Genomic DNA, 17,347 nt, shown 5'->3' with positions numbered 1-17,347 from the left:
CACAGCGATTAGCAGAGAGCGAAGAAGCTGCGGCTCAGATGCCACCACCCACCCGGCTCAAGTTTCCCTCAGTAAACAAGTGAGTGGCTTCTGCCACCAGCCCCCCCCGGAAGCACCCAGGTCCCCAGGCGAGTTCGGAACACAAAGCACCCCCAGCACACCAGCAAACGTACGTGCAAAAAAGGGAAACAAAACCAGGAGGGGAATGAAAGTGTCCCCCATGTCCCTGCCTCAAAGGGGACTGTCACTACAGCATCACCGCACACGCTGCCAGCTTGGCCATCGCCTGTGCTCTCACCCGGCTGTGAATGACCTTGCAGAACCAGGCTGCAGTGAAAGCCACCTGTGCCTCATCTCCACCCGGCTTTACAGCTATCAGTGGATCATCCTGCTATAAAAATAAGTGATTTGGCCTAATGAAGCTGTTACAAGGGACATGAATCCTACAGCCAGCTTAGACACAGGCGTGAGTATGTCAGCAGCAGCTCTCAGTGACCCTGCCGTGGAGTGACAACAGCATCAGAGATGTGACCAGCACAGGCAGGGGAGTACTACCAACAGGCCTGCAGGGAGAACACACTGAGCCCTTCTCTGGAGTTCTGTCTGGCACAGGGCAGGGGTGCCCTGGAAGCAGCAGCTGTAGAAGGAAGTGGCAAGGCTTTTTGTACACTTCCAGGCAACTGCTGGCCAAGGGCTAGTAACCACCTCTGTTTCCCTGTGGGGATGCAAAAGCTCAAAGCTGTGGGCAGGAAGGATGAAAGGAAGAACCTGACCCTGCACTGGGCAGGCCACAATGCATCCAGACTGGCAACACCACTTCATGCTGCCTGTCCTTCCCCTTGTCCACACTCCTGTCCCACCTCCAGTGTGCCAGCACAGCCACCTGTCATGTCTGCCTGCAACCTGGGTCCTGTTCTTGCTGTGAGGACAATTTGGCAAAGCAGCTGCTGAACATCCAGGAGAACCAGCAAAGGTGAAGGCACTTTCATAGGCTGAGCTGTGGACACAACAGGACAGCAGCTGCCACGTCCTCATGGCTCTGGGCATGAACCACAGTAAATCCCGGCTGGTTACCAGTGAGGGAAGTTCCCCCTTTACATGTAACTCGGTCAGTTCTGGGGTGGAGGGAGGTCACAGCTTGATGTAATCCCTAGCTCTGCCAACCCAACCCTGCGGCAAAGGAGCAGGAGTCCTTTCTGCTGCTTGCAACAGCAATAAAACTACACTTGGAAATTTCATTGTAGAAACATGAGCTGGGAAAAGCCCAGGGCAGCCTGGCTGGGCTGAAAGTCAAACTCAAACGTCATTACCAGTAATTAATGGATTTTGGCTTGGACTTATTGCCACGCAAGATAGAGGCCAAAGCTGTCACTGCTGGTGTGACCATACAGCTGCACTCACAATTATTTCTCTAGCACCTTTAATTACTGCTCACAGGCATCGGGACGTCAGCTGGAGCACTGCCACTGCCTTTACGAATGTCACCTCAGAGGCAAAGCAGGGGCCGCCTCCCGCACAGCCTGTGCGCACCCCCACCAGGCGTCAGTGGAAGGTCCAATCTCACAGCCCCAGCCTCCCTCAGTGTATGCTCCTCTAAGGGCAGCGTGGCAGCTCCTCGCAGCACCACTGCTAGTGGGAAAGGAGGAGGCTGTAAGAGCCCAGTGTGCACATCATACTTCTGTCACGTGAGCTGAGCTGGAGAGGTTATTTTAAACACAGCTGCGGTGACACGCTTAAAATACCAAGAGCTTGCAAATGTATGAGCTGCAGGCTGACCTGATAATGTGCTGTCAGCTTCACCCAACCCAAAGTCACAAGTGGGGGTTGGCAGACTGTGATTTGCTATTGTCTTCTGTGCCACTGCAAGGTGAAATTTCTGTTCTTTGCCATTACAAAGGGTAACATCTCTTTTGAACCAAGACCCGAGTTCACACCAAGTTCCTCACTTGGAGCTCTGAGGCTTTTGATTAAAGCTTGAACAACCGAGTTAACAATGATGAAAAATAAACAGGGTTTAAAACCAGTATCCATTTTAAAATAAGGGTTTGTAACCCTTCAGAAAAATGTAAAACATCCAACAAGATCAACTGCAGTGACGTGAAACCAACTGACCTGGAGTGCCTAAAACCGCTCTTACACCTGGTACCCAGGTACAGACTCCTGAGTTTCAACAGCATGGAAACACTCCTCACCTACGTTGGCTCCTGGAAACAAGTGGCCTCAAGTGCAGTCACACACAAAGCAGCACCTGAGGCCACCCACAACTTCAAGCTGAAGAGCACAGGTACTGCTGGCCACAAGGAGCCCACGAGGACAAGAGAGCTCAGAGACAGCACAGCTACCGCAGGAATACTGGCAACCCACAGGCCAACAGACTCGTGTGGTGCTTGGCCACACAGCCAAGCATTGCTGCTCCCCCCCAGCTCCAGTATTGTCCTGCAGAACCACATTTGGAGTACAACAGGGCACAGGATAATGACTGATTTCTTTCCTAATCAAGACACCAAGTTTTTACTTGGCTACTCAGGCCACAAAAAGGATACCACTGGGAAACCACCCACCATGGGGATGTGTCAGCAAATTCCACCTGCATCATGGGGTTATGTTTGTGCCTGGCATTTGCCCTGGTGAAGGGCCAGTCATTTCAGTTCAACAAGCTGCAGTGCTTGACCTCCGCTCCACACTGAACAGAGAGGGCATGAGAAGTGCATAGCTGCCCAAAACAATGCTTTAACTAAGTGGAGGCTGCCCTGCAAGAACAGTGGAGCAGCTCCAGCGCAGGCTCCCATTCCCAGATAGATGGGAGGGAGGGAGGCAGGCAAGCAGGCAGACCTTGCAGGCAGCAGGTTGTTGGATTAAGCCACTGGAGGTCTAAAGCACCTTCCTACCTCCTCAAGTTGAGCTTCCCAGCAGGAGAATTATGCAACACACCCTGGGCAGTACCTGGCCACCAGTGCAGGAGCTGATGGGAGGGCAGTGCAGAGCCCTCTGGTTTTTATTTTTCCTCTGGCAGGAAAATAAAATAAAGGTGGAAGGCTCGAGGCAAGCGGAACATGAACTGTCAACACACAGCAAGGAGGCAAGAACTACCCACTTAGTTCAAAACATATAAAACACTCAGTCCATCCTCTTTTCTGAATAACTTTTTTCTGAAACATATCTGGAACTGGAAGGAAAACCTGCCATGTCTGTCCTTCAGTACATGAGGGCCCTTCCATATCTTGGCTGGGGTGGGAAAGATTCTTCTGAAGGCACTGCAACCACCTCACCCCATAGAGCAGTCTCTTGGAGTTCAGGAGTGGAGCAGAAACAAATTCAAGTTGGGAAGAAGCTACCAAATACTCCCAGACTTGCTGCACGGGAAGAACTCGGGAAATGCCAAGGAATGGCACCCAGCCAAGCCCATATGGCAGCCAAAGCCCTCAACCTGTGTTGGTGACACATCTCCATGCAGGCATCATTATCTGGGGACAGTGGCATTTGGCTCCATCAGTGTCCTCCTTGCAATGCGATACCTGCTATGCTGAAAAGGGCCCCAGGTATGACTGAAGAGATGGAGGGGATGATTTGTCGTCTACAAAGTTTGCCTAATACAAGCTTAAGGACTGCAGCAAGAGAGCAATACAAGAACAAATAATCACCACTATCTGTTGGGTACAACCACTAAGAGTCAAGGAAAAATTATGAGCTAAATCTGTAACCAGGCCAACAATTGCTGATAGTTCCCCCAAATTGCCCAGGAGCCCCCAGACAACACATGCCTGCTCAGTGAGGAGCACACGGCAATGAAAAAGAGGAGTCACGTTTCAGGGAGTCATGTAGGGAGGGTTTTGATGTGGAGCTGTGGGCCTGAACTCTGTGTCCTACGAGATACCCACAGCCTGGCCCAGCAGGGAGACAGGAGGCTGGCAGAGCACTGCAGGGCTCCACTCCTGCACTGCTCATTCCCAGACCAGACCCTGGAGACACTCAGGAAACACTCCAGGCTTGTCTCAACTCTTCCAGCAGCTTTGCCATTCCCCTTTTGGAGCCATCAGCTCCTTTCTACAACGCCTAAGCAGCCAAGCCAGGGCCCTAGTGGAAGGATTAGCAGACAGGCTGCCCCAGCACCCACTAAGGTCCAGTCCAAATCAGCTCCATCCTCACTGCTGCTCCAAGGAAGAGGTTCGCGAAGGCTGTGGCTCACAGGGGACTCAGGTCTTCCTGCGCTCACCCGGGGAACATGCTGTTTCTCATTTCTTCAGGTGAGTCTTTTGAGGCCCAAGGCGATACCGAGACGCTGCGCCCTGCCCCAAGAGCGCTGGCCAGGCCGCCGGTCCCCGGCCCATCGCGCCGCAGAGCATCCCCGGGCAGCTCCCCAGCCCCACAGGGCCCAGCCCGGCTCTCCCCGAGGGAACACAGGGTAAAGCCACGGCGAACCCCGCGGAAGGCCTGGGGCTAGGCAAGGTACCTCCCCGGGGTCTGGGCACGGAGGGGCCACACCGCGGCAGGGCGGGGGAGGCAGCGGCGGGGACCGGAGGGCCCAGGCGCCGGTGGGGACGCTGTGGAGGACAGGCTGGAGAGCGCGCACACCGCAGAGGGGGAGAGCCCCGCTCCATGGAGGGCTGGCACACACGGGCCCGCCCCTCCCGTACTCACCGCCCGCCCGGCACCCCCGACCCCGCCGCTCCCCGCACGGCCGCCGTTACCATAGGGATCCGGGGCGGCGCCGCCACGTGACTACACCTCCCGGCAGCCACCGCGCGAGCCCCGCTAGCGGGCCGCACCTCGAGGTGCACGGCGCCCCCTAGCAGCGCGGCGGGGAGCGAGCCTGGGCTCCGGTGCCCGCCCCAGGGGAAGAGCCCAGGAGAGAGGAGCACAGCTCCGGTGGCCCCGGTGGGACACGGCCCGGGAGGCCGCTAGAAAGACGCGGTTTGCTGCAGTCTAAAGGCACTTTTCCAGGAGGGGCTTCTCACGGAGAGGGCCCCGGTAAAGTTGCCCGGGTGGGACAGCCCCACAAAGTGACACCCACGGGTGACCGGGATTGGAGCCCGAGGAGGAGGAAGAAGCGTTTGTCCCGTCCCGTCCCGTCGAAAGCAGCGTCAGGCCGAGCCATGGCGCCATCCCTCACCGCGAGTGCGGGACTGCTGCCCTGCCGGGATCGAGGGGTCCAGAGGGGCGGTGCGGATCGGCCAGGAGGCGGAGGAGCTTCTTGCAGTGCCGGGCGGAAGGCAGCCGGGGACAGCCACCAGCAACGAGCTGCAAGTTGCCGCTGGCCAGCGCGGCCAGCTTCTCAGGGGCTCCGAGGGACAGGAGCACCTGCGGAGCAGAGAGAGGGACAGTCACCCATCAGCCGGGCCCCTTGTCCCTGCAGCACCGGGGTCCCCACGTGGTACCTGCTGGGTCCCGGGGTGCTGGCTGAGGGTCCGCAGCGCAGCCAGGGCTCCCTCCCGCACGCTGTCCCGGGGGTCCCGGCAGGCCACCTCCAGCAGGACGTGTGGAGCCCGACTCTCCAGCAGCAGCTGCCCCAGCTCTTCCCAGCGCTGGCCCAGGTTGCCCAGGGCTGAGGCCGCGTTGCAGCACGTCCTAGCCTGCGCATCACTCAGCAGCCGCATCAGCCAGGGCACGGCTCGGCCCAGGGCCCCGGCTGGGCAGCATGGGTGGTAGGCAGCATTGCCCACTGCAAAGCTGGCCGCTCTGCGCACACTCTCCTCCGGGTCAGCCAGGCACCCTAACAGGCTCTCCAGCAAACCAAGGTGGCTCTGCAGCACCTGGGAAAAGCCGTGGCTGTGTCGGAGCAGGTTGCCCAGCAGGTTGCAGGTTTTGGCCCGTATTAGGTGGTGCTGGTGGCCAAGCAGGCGGGTCAGTGGCTGGTCAGCCACATCCGAGCCCCTCAGAATCCTCTGGAGAAAGGGCAGGTGCTCCGGGCAGGCCCGGGCCACATGGGTCAAGAGAGACAGGAGGTCAGTTGTGAGTGTGAGGCTGTCTGAAAACAAGGCAGATGTCAAGAAGGCAGTGACGTGCTCTGAAGCAGCAGCTTCCCTCACCAGTTGGTCTATGACCTCCTTATCAGACACAACAAGGTGGCACAAGAGGCTCATGGGGAGCTCAGTGTATGAGAAGGGCAGATGGCAAGAGCAGACCTAAGGAGAAAGGAGAGACAACAGCGCTGAGTGCACTGTCCTCATATGCAGGCCAAGTCCAGCAGCCACTGAAGGCAGCCAGCAGATCAGCACAGAGCTCAGCTGCTGGCCAAGCTGCTCTGAGGGCTGCATGGCACCTACGTGACATCCCTGTCTGCACAGGAACTGCTAGAATGGTGTGAAATGGTGCCATGCATCAGGGGCTGCAGGGTGGAGAGGTGTCTGCACAGTGTATAGGGAATAGAAACACAGGACCAAGAGGTACCTGCAGCAGCTGGGCTGGGATCTGAGAATCTCTCACAGCCTCTGTGACCAGTGCTAAGGCGTCTCCATCCACTTCCAGGGCAAAAGGGAAACAGAGGAGCTGGCAGGCCTTGATCACCACAGCTGGGACAAGCTCAGGGTCCCCATCCTCCCCTGCTTGCCTGAATGTGTTAGAGAGAGAGGGCTTAACACACAGGTGAATGGAAAAACACCAGGGCAAGAGCCAGAGAGCATTCTCCATGCCAGGCACTAGAGAGACTCTGCAGGTAATCTGTGCCCTGCAAGTTCCAGGTCAGGAACCTCTCCACCCTCTGCGTGCTTGTGTCCAAGCCCTGTTCTGCGGCTGAGCTCTGCCCACTCCAGCCCTCCCCGCAACTCACGTCTGTGCCAGGCATGCCAGGAAGCCAGGCGACAGCAGCCTCTTCAGTGTCACCATGAGGACACCATGGGATGGGGTGAGCTGAAGCAGGCACCAACGGGACTCATGAGTGAAGACAAAGAGGGCCAGGCTAAGGAAGTGCAGGGTGCCTGCAGTGGAAACAGCACAAGAGGGACAAAGCTAGAGAAGGCTGGAAAGTCCCCTCTTTTCTGTCTGCCTGTACTTCCTCGAGGCTGCTTCAAGGCTGCTTCCATGCTTCCCTGCCAAAAACTAGACCAATCTCCATCCACAGTGATCACACCTGCCAGGGTGAACATTCCCTGCAGCACAGTATTTCTTGTTTCCCTACAGCCAGCTCAGCTGAGCCACTGCCGACTGGGCACAGCACAGGCCTGGGCAGCCCTCTCTCCCCAGAGGATAACAGCAATAGTCAGGAAAAGCCCCTAAGCCCTCCGGTCTTAGGGATCAGATGTGGATGGGGAGAGACAGGGGCAAGTCTGAGGGCAGAATGTGAAGCAGGGTCCAGGGCAGAAGCCCTGCTGTCCTGCAGCTCTTACCTTGAGGAGAGAGGAGATTCCAGTCTGGCTCTGCTGTGGGGTGACCTGCCCCTATGGAGTCTCCCTCCAGAACTGCCCGGTTGCTGCCCGCACAAAGCACCACAGCAACACATTGCCACACCACAGTCCACAGCTCTGAGGCAGCAAAGCCCTGCTCCATGGCTGTGTCCTCCTAGAGGTGGGGAGGCAGATGTCAGAGGGCTTTACAGTCCCCATGGCTCCCCAGGGTTCTGGTCCCTGGCTCTGCCAGCCCCATGTTCCTAGGAATGTCATGCCTGGACAGACACGGCCCAGCAGAGGAAAGGGGGCAGGCAGCTGGCAGCCCTCCTGCACCTGCTGATGGTGCCAGTCCCAGGGCATTCCTGCCCTCTCCCACTCCAGTGTGCCCATGAATCACCTCTTCCTGCCTGCCACTCTCCCACCAGCACTCCAGAACTCCAGAGATAACCCAGGGACATTAGGCAACTTTCTTGGGGTTACTCAGCCAAAGCCGCCCGGTTCCCTGGTTTGCCTCAGACTCCATTACAGATCCACATTCAGGCCTTTTTGCCACCACACCTTTTAGCAGAGACCGGGCAAAGGGAGATTTACCAGACTGGTACCTCGGCAAGGAGCTTCAGCAGGAGGAAAAAGAGCCCATCATAGAGACCAGCACCCATTGGTGGGGGGAGCTGCAGCTGTAAGAGAGAGCAGGAGCAAGCTAGAGCTAGCTGCTGGGTCTGAGGGCAGCAGCACCACACATACATCCTTGTGAGTCTGTCTTTGTCACCCCACTTCCACAGCAGGGTGATAGCATGGCTCCCCTGCTCCTGTCACTATCCCATACCTCAGCAGGCGCTGTCAGCACATTTGTCACCACCAGTAGGATCTCTTTTCCTCTGAGCTCCAAGGCAACCCCATGCTGACAGAGCTGTGTCAGGAGGAATGCTGCAGCACCCTGTGGGACAGGGATTGCTCAGCACCCTTGGGACTTTCCCATCTGCCCACTCAGGTGCTGATTTTTTTATCCCTCAGCCCCATCCCACCCTGAGTGAAAGCAACAGCAAGACCCAAATGGGACGTAGGGCTCTGAAGGGCTCTCGAGGACTGCTCTGGCAGGGTGGCCAGACTCACCACAAGGGAGACAACAGGAGACTGGGTGATGTGATCCACAGCTAGGGTAACCACCTCCTCAAGCCTGAAACACAGGGACCAGGAGAGCAGCACTGTGTCCCCACACCTTCACATCCCACATTTCAGCAGCACCCAAATACCCCCAAGGCTGGAAAGCAGCCACCTTGCAGGAGTGAGCCCTGGCTCACAGCACCTCCTTCCACACTGGGGCCTCACCACTTCCCCAGCACCAACCCACACAGCTGGTGTGTCCAGATCACAGGGATCTGTGGGAGCAGAAGCCCAGCTCTGGGCAGGGAGTGGGACAGAGGACTGTTCAGGGCAGGGCAGGGCACGTTCCTCTCCCACCCATGAGTGAAAGTGCATGCTTACCTGGGAGGGGAGACCTGGAGCTGCAGGGTGAGTAGGGCCAGCAGGTATAGAGAGGCTTCACAGGCTGCCCCCCGGGCCACCTCTGCCATGGGGACCTGCCAAGGGAGCAGCAGTCACAGGGGGACAGCAAGGCTGCAAGGGGAGGAGGGGATGTTTCTGGGCCCTGGAGGAGAACTGCACTTTCCAGACTAGGCTCCCCTAAACTCTTCTCCCCACACATTCCAGCTTGGTTTGAGCAGTGCTCAAAGGAATGTGTCCTGCTTGCCCGCACTCCTGCCCTGCCACTGGCACTGTGGTCAGTCCTACCTCGCCCTTTGAGAGCTGCATGAGGGAACCCCACAGTCGTTGGCTTCTTCCCAGGTGCTGGCACAGGCTCAGGCTGACATGGCAGCCAGCATAGAGAATCTGCAAGGCAGAGGGGCAAGATGCATATCAACCCCTGAGGACAGGGATAGAGTGACCAGGCCCATCCCAGTCAAACCCCATGGCTACCACAGGTTCATTTATTCAACAACTGACACCAGGGAGATGGGGGTCATTGAGGGCTGAGACCACAGTTCCCCTTTCTCCATGCTCCTAAGCCCAGTGCAAAAGTCCAGGACCTTTGGGCACAGCCAGACAAATGGACAGAGCCTTTACCTTCAGCACATTCAAGGAGCAGCTTGGGTGCTCCAGTCTCCCCAGCAGTCTCCCAAGCTGTCGGCTCTCTTCCTTCACAAGCGTTTCAGCTACCTGCTGAGCAACCTGCAGAAATCAGCCTGGTTTGCATGCTGGGCATGTGAAGCACTGCACAAACTTCAGTAGTTTAATGCTAGCAACAAGTTAATAAAAGAAGGCATTTGCTTCCTGCATGTTGTGTGCATTCACTGAGGTGCCTATCTGCCACGACCCAGCATGGCTTTGATGCACAGTTGCAGAGATGCACAAGGTTAGATGCCTCCTCTGTTCCTCTCCCCATTAACTCAGAGTTGAGTTAAAGGATCAATTGTAAGTCTGTAGTTTCCTTTTCCCCTCTCACTGTCCCATTTAATTTCAGACTTCTGCAGTTCATATCACTGTAATTTAAGACTTCTCCATGTTTTCTCTGCATTGCCTAATTCTTTACGTAGCCCATCCCACAGTTCAGATTGTAAGTGTGAGTCTCCTCACTGATTTAGGAACCCTTAGACTCCTAAAGCTCTGCTATTGACTGGGGAGGAGCATCCTGCAAATGCCAGCCCTGCAGCCACCAAAGCCAGAGGATCACCGCTCTCTGCTCTGCCACAGAAAAAGAGCTCCTCCGGGAAAGGGCTGCTGCCTCTGTGGGGACCACACCTCCTCACCCTGCAAAGAAAACTGGCCTGACCTGCTGCTTGGCTTCCCGACAACTGTTCCTCTCCAATGGAATGCTGCAGGCAGCAGCCAGTGCAACCATGAAGAGGTCTGCCAGACATGGGCTCTGCTCATGGGCTGACTTGGCCTCCATTGCTGAACCTGCACAGGGACAGAGTGCAGGGTGAGGGATGCAGGATGAGTTTGGAGAACAAGAGAGGAAACGTCAGGCTTGTGACATGAGGGGGATGAGATCTAGGATTGAGGGAGGGTAGAAGAGAGACCTGGTTAGGAGCAGTTCATCCATCTCCTTTGGCCAACAGCACTGCAACTGCAGTCAGTGCTCTGAGGGAGCCCAAGGACAGGAAGGAGAATGTGGGGTGTTGCTGTCACTGGTACCTCGCAGAGCAGGCTGCTCTGAGATGGATCCCTGAAGGAGTCTGTTCAGCAGGGGCTGATGATCTTCTCGCAGGCTGACATAAAAACAGGCAGAGACAGAGTGGTATGTCGCATCCAGGCTCTCACAGAGCAGAGTGAAGCACTGGGGGAGACACAGGGGTTGCCATCACTGCAAACTGAGTGTGGGAGGAGAGAGAAGGACAATGGGAGAGGGGACTGTGGGGGAACAGCAGAGATGGGAGAAAGACTCGTGCTGGAGCTTCGTGGACACTAAGTGTCCTCTCCAGCCAGGTTACTGTATGGAAGCCACATGCACATGGAAGTTGGCAAAAAGGGGTACACAAGGAGGTACAGAGGCAGGGAATCTGCTCCCTCAGAGACCTCCTTTATGTATATGATCCCAAAAAGAAACCCTAGTGGGTGAGACAGTCTGCCCTCACAAAGAATGCAGCAGACCCCACTGCTGGGAGCAGAGTCCTCAGCCTGCAGCCCCCCTCCCACACACACCCCGAGCTCCACAGCTTCTGTCTCTGTGGGGGGTGTTGGGAGAAGAGAGACAGTGGCATGCTTACCAGGAGGCTTTGCTGGCAGAGTCTCATCTCGATGTCAGCTGGGTCAGCCAGCAGCTCCGGCAGCAGGGATAGGAAGTAGGTGGCACTCTCCTGGAAGGCCTGCAGGCTGCAGGAGGGAGCCAGGGCAGAGGAGAGCACAGAAACATGGCCCCTGGCTGTTAGGACAGGATCTGACCAGGCTATATGGCCCTGGCTAATGGAGCAGGCAGCATACACTAGCACTGTGAGCTGATGTCAGTAGTCAGCACAACTGGACTCCAGTCAGCTGAGCCTTCCCCTTAATTAGCCCCACTCAAGGAAAGCACTCCTCTGTAAGCACAGCAATATGGCATGAAGAACTTAGTGCACAGTGGTTCCCCAATGAGACAGCTCCAGCCATGGAGTACGAACACCACCCCTCCGCCTACTGCGGGGTCCCCAGAGTGGTCACAAGAGACCTCAGAGCACAAAGGGTTGTCCCTACCTGTCCTTTCGCCCACTCTCCTCTGGATTGCATTCACTGCTGAAATACACTGTGGTCACCATGATGAGGTCTGTCAGCACTGTGATACACCAGGGCTGCTGCAGGATCCAGAAAAAAAACAGCAAGTGAGGATTGTCCACTGGCCATCCCAACACCACTACAGCAGGATCCTTCCCTGCCAGGACCTCCCACTTCTTAAGGGTGCCTGTAAGAGGCACTGGTCCTGTGAGCCAGCTCCAGCAGGGCACAAGGGCCTCCTCAGCATCCTGCAGGGCTGGAAGAAGCTCAAATTTCTCAGGAGTCCTACACTCACCTGCTTGGTGTTACCGCTCTCTAGGATCTGCTTGGCTAGATGCAGCAGGGACAGAGGCACATTCAGCTCTTGGCAGAAGTGGTCCAGCAGCTCAGAGTCACACCGGGTAGCCAGGAGGTTGCCTATGACACGCAGCACGGGACAGAGATGGGAGGCTCCCTCCAGCATCCCTTCCAGCACCTGGACGCAGAGAAGCTCATGGTCAGTAGCAGTTTTGACTGTCAGCCATGGGCAGCCCATCAACCCATTTAGGCAGGAGACAGCAGAGGAGCAGATGGGAAGTGCCTCCAGCTCCTGGAGAAGCAGAGGATCTTCTTGCTGGCTGGACTGAGGACTCTCCCAGTGTTCCCGACCCAAACCTGGGGAAGAAGGCAGCATCCATGTCCCCAGTCATGGATGGGCCATGCAGCACTCACCTGCTGAGCACAGTCTGCCAGACGGGCCTGGACACGGTGCCGAAAGGCTGGGTCCCTCAGGAGACTGAGTGGTCTCAGCTGCATGGCTGACGGCTCAGTGGTCTCAATCAGATGCTGCCACTCCTCATCACTCTCCAGCTCCTGATCACGGAGAGAGGACTGGTGCCACAGACCCTGCCTGCCTCAGAGTGTCTGTACCAGCCCCTGGGGACTGGGCCCTGCTGTCCTCACCACAAGACATCACCTTACCTCACTCTCCAGGTCCACAGCCTCAATGCTGTGCCTGCCACGGGCCTCTGCCCTGCCAGCACAAGGCTGTGAAGGGACACCTGCTCCAGGAAACTCCCGGTCATAATCTCGAGTGATGCTGTGCTCCCTGGCCAAGGAAACAGCACAGTTAGTGAATGACCCTGCCTTGCCCTCTTCCTCCTGTCCCAGCCTCAGCCCTCCCTCACCATGGGTTGGGAGGAGGCTCCTCCAGTTCCCGCTCTGCCATGATGCTTTTTCCTTGTAGGACATCAGGTTTCTTCTCATTAGAAGCAGTCGGTGGGCCCCCCTGTCCAAGGGCTGCTTTCCTTGGGGCTGCTCTGGCTCTATGCCCTGCACATCCTTTGCCTTGGGCCTTTGTAGATGCATCACCTGCCTGCAGCTGTCCCTGGGTGACAGCACAGCAGTTTGGTCAGGGCAGGGTTACTCAGTCAGCCAGGTGAGTCCCCTTAGAGCCCACCACCCCGAGGACCCCACATCTTGCATTGTATGTGACTGATACCCCAGCCTGACCCAGGTACCTTCTATCTTTTTTGCCCAGGTCCCATTTCAGTAGCCCTCCTTTGCCCTGACTGTGGGACACAGCCAGGGGAACCCCATGATTTTCTCTACCTTTTTCTGTGCCTCCTCAGCCATCTTCTGCCGGGCCTTTCTCAGGATCTTGGACTGGCCACTCCTGGGAGCCACAGAATGGGCTTGCTGCTCCTTTAGGGCCTGCAGCTCTGGAGATGGCTTAGTGGTGAAGGGATTTGAGATTCCACGCTCTTCTGTGTCATCAATCACTGGGGAGGCGAGGGGAGAACTTCAGCAGCAGCTCTCCCTTGGGACGCAGGGAGAGTGATCAGCTTTGAGATTCCCCTGGGATTCTCCTGGGATCTCAGAGGACCCAGAGCAAGCCCAGGGCACGAGGTAGGGGCCAGTGCTTGAAGAAAGCTGAGAGGAGTGAGGCAAAGACCAAGGCAGTAAAAACAGCAGGGCATCCTTCAAGCAGGAAGGAAAAAAAGGACCTAGCCAGTGTGGGAAAAGAGCTGGTACTCACCAGTAACCCGTCCAGCAATGAAGGGATGAGAGAGCAGCTCTGGCCACGACAGGCGGTGGCGCGGGTCCTTCATTAGCAGTCCCTGCAGGAAGCTCTACAGCGCAGCACAGCACGGGATCAATGGCACATGCTCAGCACCCACCAGTGAGCACAGTGTACCCACCAGTCTGCCCCACTAAGGGCTCAAAGCAGGTCTGTGTTCCCTGCCTGGCTCTGGGAAAGGAGTGGGGGGCTCTAGTGCTTAGGGCAGACGGAAAGACACTTCTCTTCCCAATCCAGTAAATCACTCCTCTGCTATCAGCCCATTTCCCACCTTATGGGCAGCACGGATAAGGGTCCCCCTCCCAGGAGGCCCCTCTCTCATCCCTTCTCTATGTTTTGAAATTCATGTTAGGGGATGTAAAACCTAAGAGTGACCCACCAGGGCAGCACAGGAGACCAAAGCTGCTACTGCATTAAGGGATTTCACCCCAGAGGCAGGGCCTTCCCCTTACCTTGAAGACTGGGCTCATGGCCACAGGCCATTTAACAGGGTCATTGACAATGAGGCTGACAAGCTGGAAGATGCTGCTGGTGTAGAAGGGAGGAGTGCCCACAAACAGCTCATACAGGATGCAGCCCACAGACCACAGGTCCGCTGTGTGGTCATATGGCCGCTCCTCCACCAGCTCAGGGGACATGTACAGTGGGGTGCCCTTGATGGAGGTCAGCACCATGGTGTGGATGCTCATGGCACGGGCAAACCTGCTCAGATCAAAGCACAAATGGCTGGTTCAGTCTGAAACATCCACTGCAGCTCCCAGGGAGATCCCTGTGAGTTCACCAACACCCGTCCCCTCTGAAATCCAAAATACCCCATCCCCGCTCAACCTCTAAATATGCACAGACTCCAGGTCCCCTTCCACACTCCCCCTTCCTCCTCTACAGCACACAGGACACCCCTTGACTGCCCCAAGGCCAAGTGTCCCCATCAAGCTGGCCCCAGCACCCACCCAAAGTCACAGAGCTTGACAACGCCATCTTTGCCCAGGAGGATGTTCTGGGGTTTCATGTCGCGGTGCAGGATGCGGTGGGAGTGCAGGTAGTAGAGAGCAGATACCAGTTGAGCAGCTATAGTCTGGACCTGCCAGAGACATGGGAGCCTCACCCTGTTTTCCATGGTGCCACCAGCTGGCACAAACATGGGGTCCCTTATGGCCTGGCTCCATCAGTATCCCCACTTCTACCCTTGCCCTGGTTGGAGCCAGGACCAGCCCAAGTTGTGGGGCCGCAATTCCTTGGAGAAGGCTGATGGCTGAGGCAGCAGCCTCGTGCTGTGATCCTTGGTGAGTGAATAGAGAAACTAAGGCCCCTGCTGGACCACAATGTCCCCCAGCGCAACTTGGCTCCCTCCTCACCCCCTTCAGCAGCTCTGCCAGGCAAAGCCCCTGAGGCACTCCTGTCCCAGAGCAGAGATCCACTGCCTGCAGGCAGACAAATCCTGCTCTCTCCATCCTGCAGCAAATACTGCGTGGCCAACCCTGTGACAGTCACCTGGTCCTCAGGCAAAGTCCTGTCATCCTCCAAGATCTGGAAGAGCTCCCCCTCTGCGTAGTCAGTCACCACCACCACCTGGAGGGAAGAGCAGTGTGGTCAGATCAGACACTCACCCAGCTACATCCCCACCATGCCCTGGGGACCAGGACACAGCAGGGTAGGAAAACTGAGGGATATGCTGGAGTGTCATCATGCACAGCCTGTCAGCTTGGGCTGGGATCTGGGATGGGAGAGAGCACCCACAGCTGCAGCAAGAGCCTGGCACTCAGAGGCCTTGTGGCTGTCTTTATCTCAGACAGCCAGCAGAAACCAGGGAAGAGGAAAGGACAAGACAAGCCCAGAACGGTACTTTCGATCCAGGTGGGCAAAATCATTCCCTTGAGTTTGTTTTGATTCTGCTGCCAATTACTGTATTTCATGCCCCCATGTCCCATAGCACAGTCTTCAGTCCCTTTCTTATACTCTCTCCATGAGAGTTTAAAATAGTGAAGTCAGTCTTTGAAGAGACTGATGAGGTGACTGGAGAGTCACCTTCACCCTGTGATCCCAAACCACCCCTCTTACACCACACACCCCTGCCCAGCTCCTTCATCTCTACATATGACTTAGTGCACCCCACACAGCCCAGATAGGTGCTGACTCCACATGCACCACACACTGAAAAACACTGACCAGGCCCTGGAAGGGTGTCACCAGCATCTCCCAAGAAGGACACCCCTATGGCAGCACAGTGAAGCAGCACCGGGAAGCCCTTGTCCCCCTGCCCCTGTCAAGCAAAAGCATCTGCCCAGAGTAATCCCCTTCACCTCCTTGTCAGTCTCAAAGCTGTCAAGCATCTGGATGATATTGGGGTGATGGAGGCCTCTCATGATCTCGATCTCCCGTTGCAGGTTCTTCAGCTCCTTCTCAGACCGCCCCACCTTGGGGATGAACTTCAAGGCCACCACCTTTCAAACAGGCACAGCTGGGATCAGACCATGCTCTTGCCTGCCCTGGCACGGGCCTCATGTCACCCAAACAGGACTCAGCATTTTCCAGCCGAGCACACCAAACAAAACATTTGTTCACTGGAGCCAGGGCTCTCCCCAGGCCCTTGCACATCAATGCAGGTCTCAGTGCTATGCACACTGGCATTTAAAGCAAAGAAAACTAATCAGTGAGCACAATCAAAACTAGGATTGCCAGAAACATAGGACAGGACCTACAGGTGCTGGTGGACAGCCAGCCTGACACGAGCCAGCAGCGTGCCATGGCAGTGAGGGTCACTAGCAGCACCCTGGGCTGTATCAACAACAGGAATTGGAGGGAAGTTATTGTTGCCCTTTATTTGAAACTTCTTAGACCACACTGCAGTATCATGGCCAGAAAGACATCAACAAGCTGGAGGAGTTATTGCAGAGTCCACCAGGATGGCGAGGGGATGAAGCACACAGGAGGATGACACAGGGATTACAAACTGAAACAGGGGAGCTTCATTTTGATGTACGTAAAATCTATTTACCCTAAGTATAGCCAAGCACTGGCTGTGGGGTGTTTGTCCTTGAGGTTTCACTGAATTTAGTGCTGGCCCTGCTTTGAGCAAGGAGTGGACTGAGGACTCCTGAGGTCCCCTGAACGTTCCTGACTGTGCCACTAGGAGCTGGCCAGGGAGGTCAGCACAAAAACGAAAGAGTGCCGAGTCCCGAAGGCCTGGAACCCACGGCCACCAGAGACCAGCCCCCAGTGCCAGCACCGGCCCCCTCCCGCGACGCCTCTCTCCTCACCTGGGCGCTGTGCTTCCGGCGGCCCTTGTACACGCGCCCAAAGGAGCCTTCGCCGATCATTTCCAGGACATGGTACTTCTCCATGGCGGGCGCCCGGGCAGGAAGCCGCAGAGCTGCAGGAGCAGAGCGGCCGCTGAGGATGAGCGCTGTGCCTGCCCCCCGCTCCTCTCACCCTCCGCCACCGGCCGCCGTGAGGCACCAACCGCAGCTGCGAGGGGCAGCGCCAGCGCAGGGCAGGGCAGGCAGGGCTACACCCCCGACGAGCCCAATCCCAAGCGCCGCAGCTCCCCTCGCAGCGGGGCTGCACCCTGGGCGCGGTCCCAGGGCGGGTGGCCGCCGGGCTCTGGCCCGGCCGCGGCTCCAGCTGCACTCCCCACGACAGGACGGGAGCCAGGCCCCGGGTGAAGCCCCCCAGGTGGACGGGACCGGACCGGACCGGACCGGACCGGACCGGACCGGAC

At 56.9% G+C, this 17,347-nt stretch overlaps 2 protein-coding genes across 4 annotated transcripts in view; both read right to left on the bottom strand.

The window, feature by feature from the left end:
- TTLL4 (tubulin tyrosine ligase like 4) overlaps positions 1-5,199 on the bottom strand; it is a 26,536-nt gene extending 21,337 nt beyond the window's left edge. The window contains exon 1 of one of the 3 annotated variants that reach the window (XM_065671596.1): positions 5,111-5,199. The gene's annotated coding sequence lies outside the window, so the exon portion shown is untranslated. Of the gene's footprint in view, positions 1-4,638; positions 4,734-5,110 lie in introns of those variants that run through there. The other 2 variants (XM_065671595.1, XM_065671593.1) reach the window with 2 other exon arrangements.
- Positions 1,831-17,347, bottom strand: STK36 (serine/threonine kinase 36). Its single transcript, XM_065671592.1, has 26 exons — positions 16,887-17,347; positions 15,930-16,070; positions 15,121-15,198; positions 14,580-14,710; positions 14,082-14,331; positions 13,588-13,681; positions 13,161-13,330; positions 12,737-12,936; positions 12,531-12,657; positions 12,282-12,422; positions 11,866-12,045; positions 11,553-11,650; positions 11,090-11,195; positions 10,518-10,659; positions 10,153-10,280; positions 9,447-9,551; positions 9,114-9,212; positions 8,808-8,902; positions 8,436-8,499; positions 8,149-8,259; positions 7,925-7,999; positions 7,323-7,494; positions 6,767-6,914; positions 6,388-6,547; positions 5,376-6,122; positions 1,831-5,298 (listed from the first exon to the last, which is right to left on the bottom strand). The coding sequence occupies exons 1-26, from the start codon at positions 16,968-16,970 to the stop codon at positions 5,107-5,109; spliced, it is 4,038 nt and encodes a 1,345-aa protein (XP_065527664.1). The 5' UTR covers positions 16,971-17,347; the 3' UTR covers positions 1,831-5,106.

This window comes from Lathamus discolor, chromosome 3, assembly GCF_037157495.1.
Source record: "Lathamus discolor isolate bLatDis1 chromosome 3, bLatDis1.hap1, whole genome shotgun sequence".
NCBI lineage: Eukaryota > Metazoa > Chordata > Aves > Psittaciformes > Psittacidae > Lathamus > Lathamus discolor.
The sequence above is the reverse complement of the archived record's forward strand: the minus strand, read 5'-3'. Positions and strand labels throughout refer to the sequence as shown.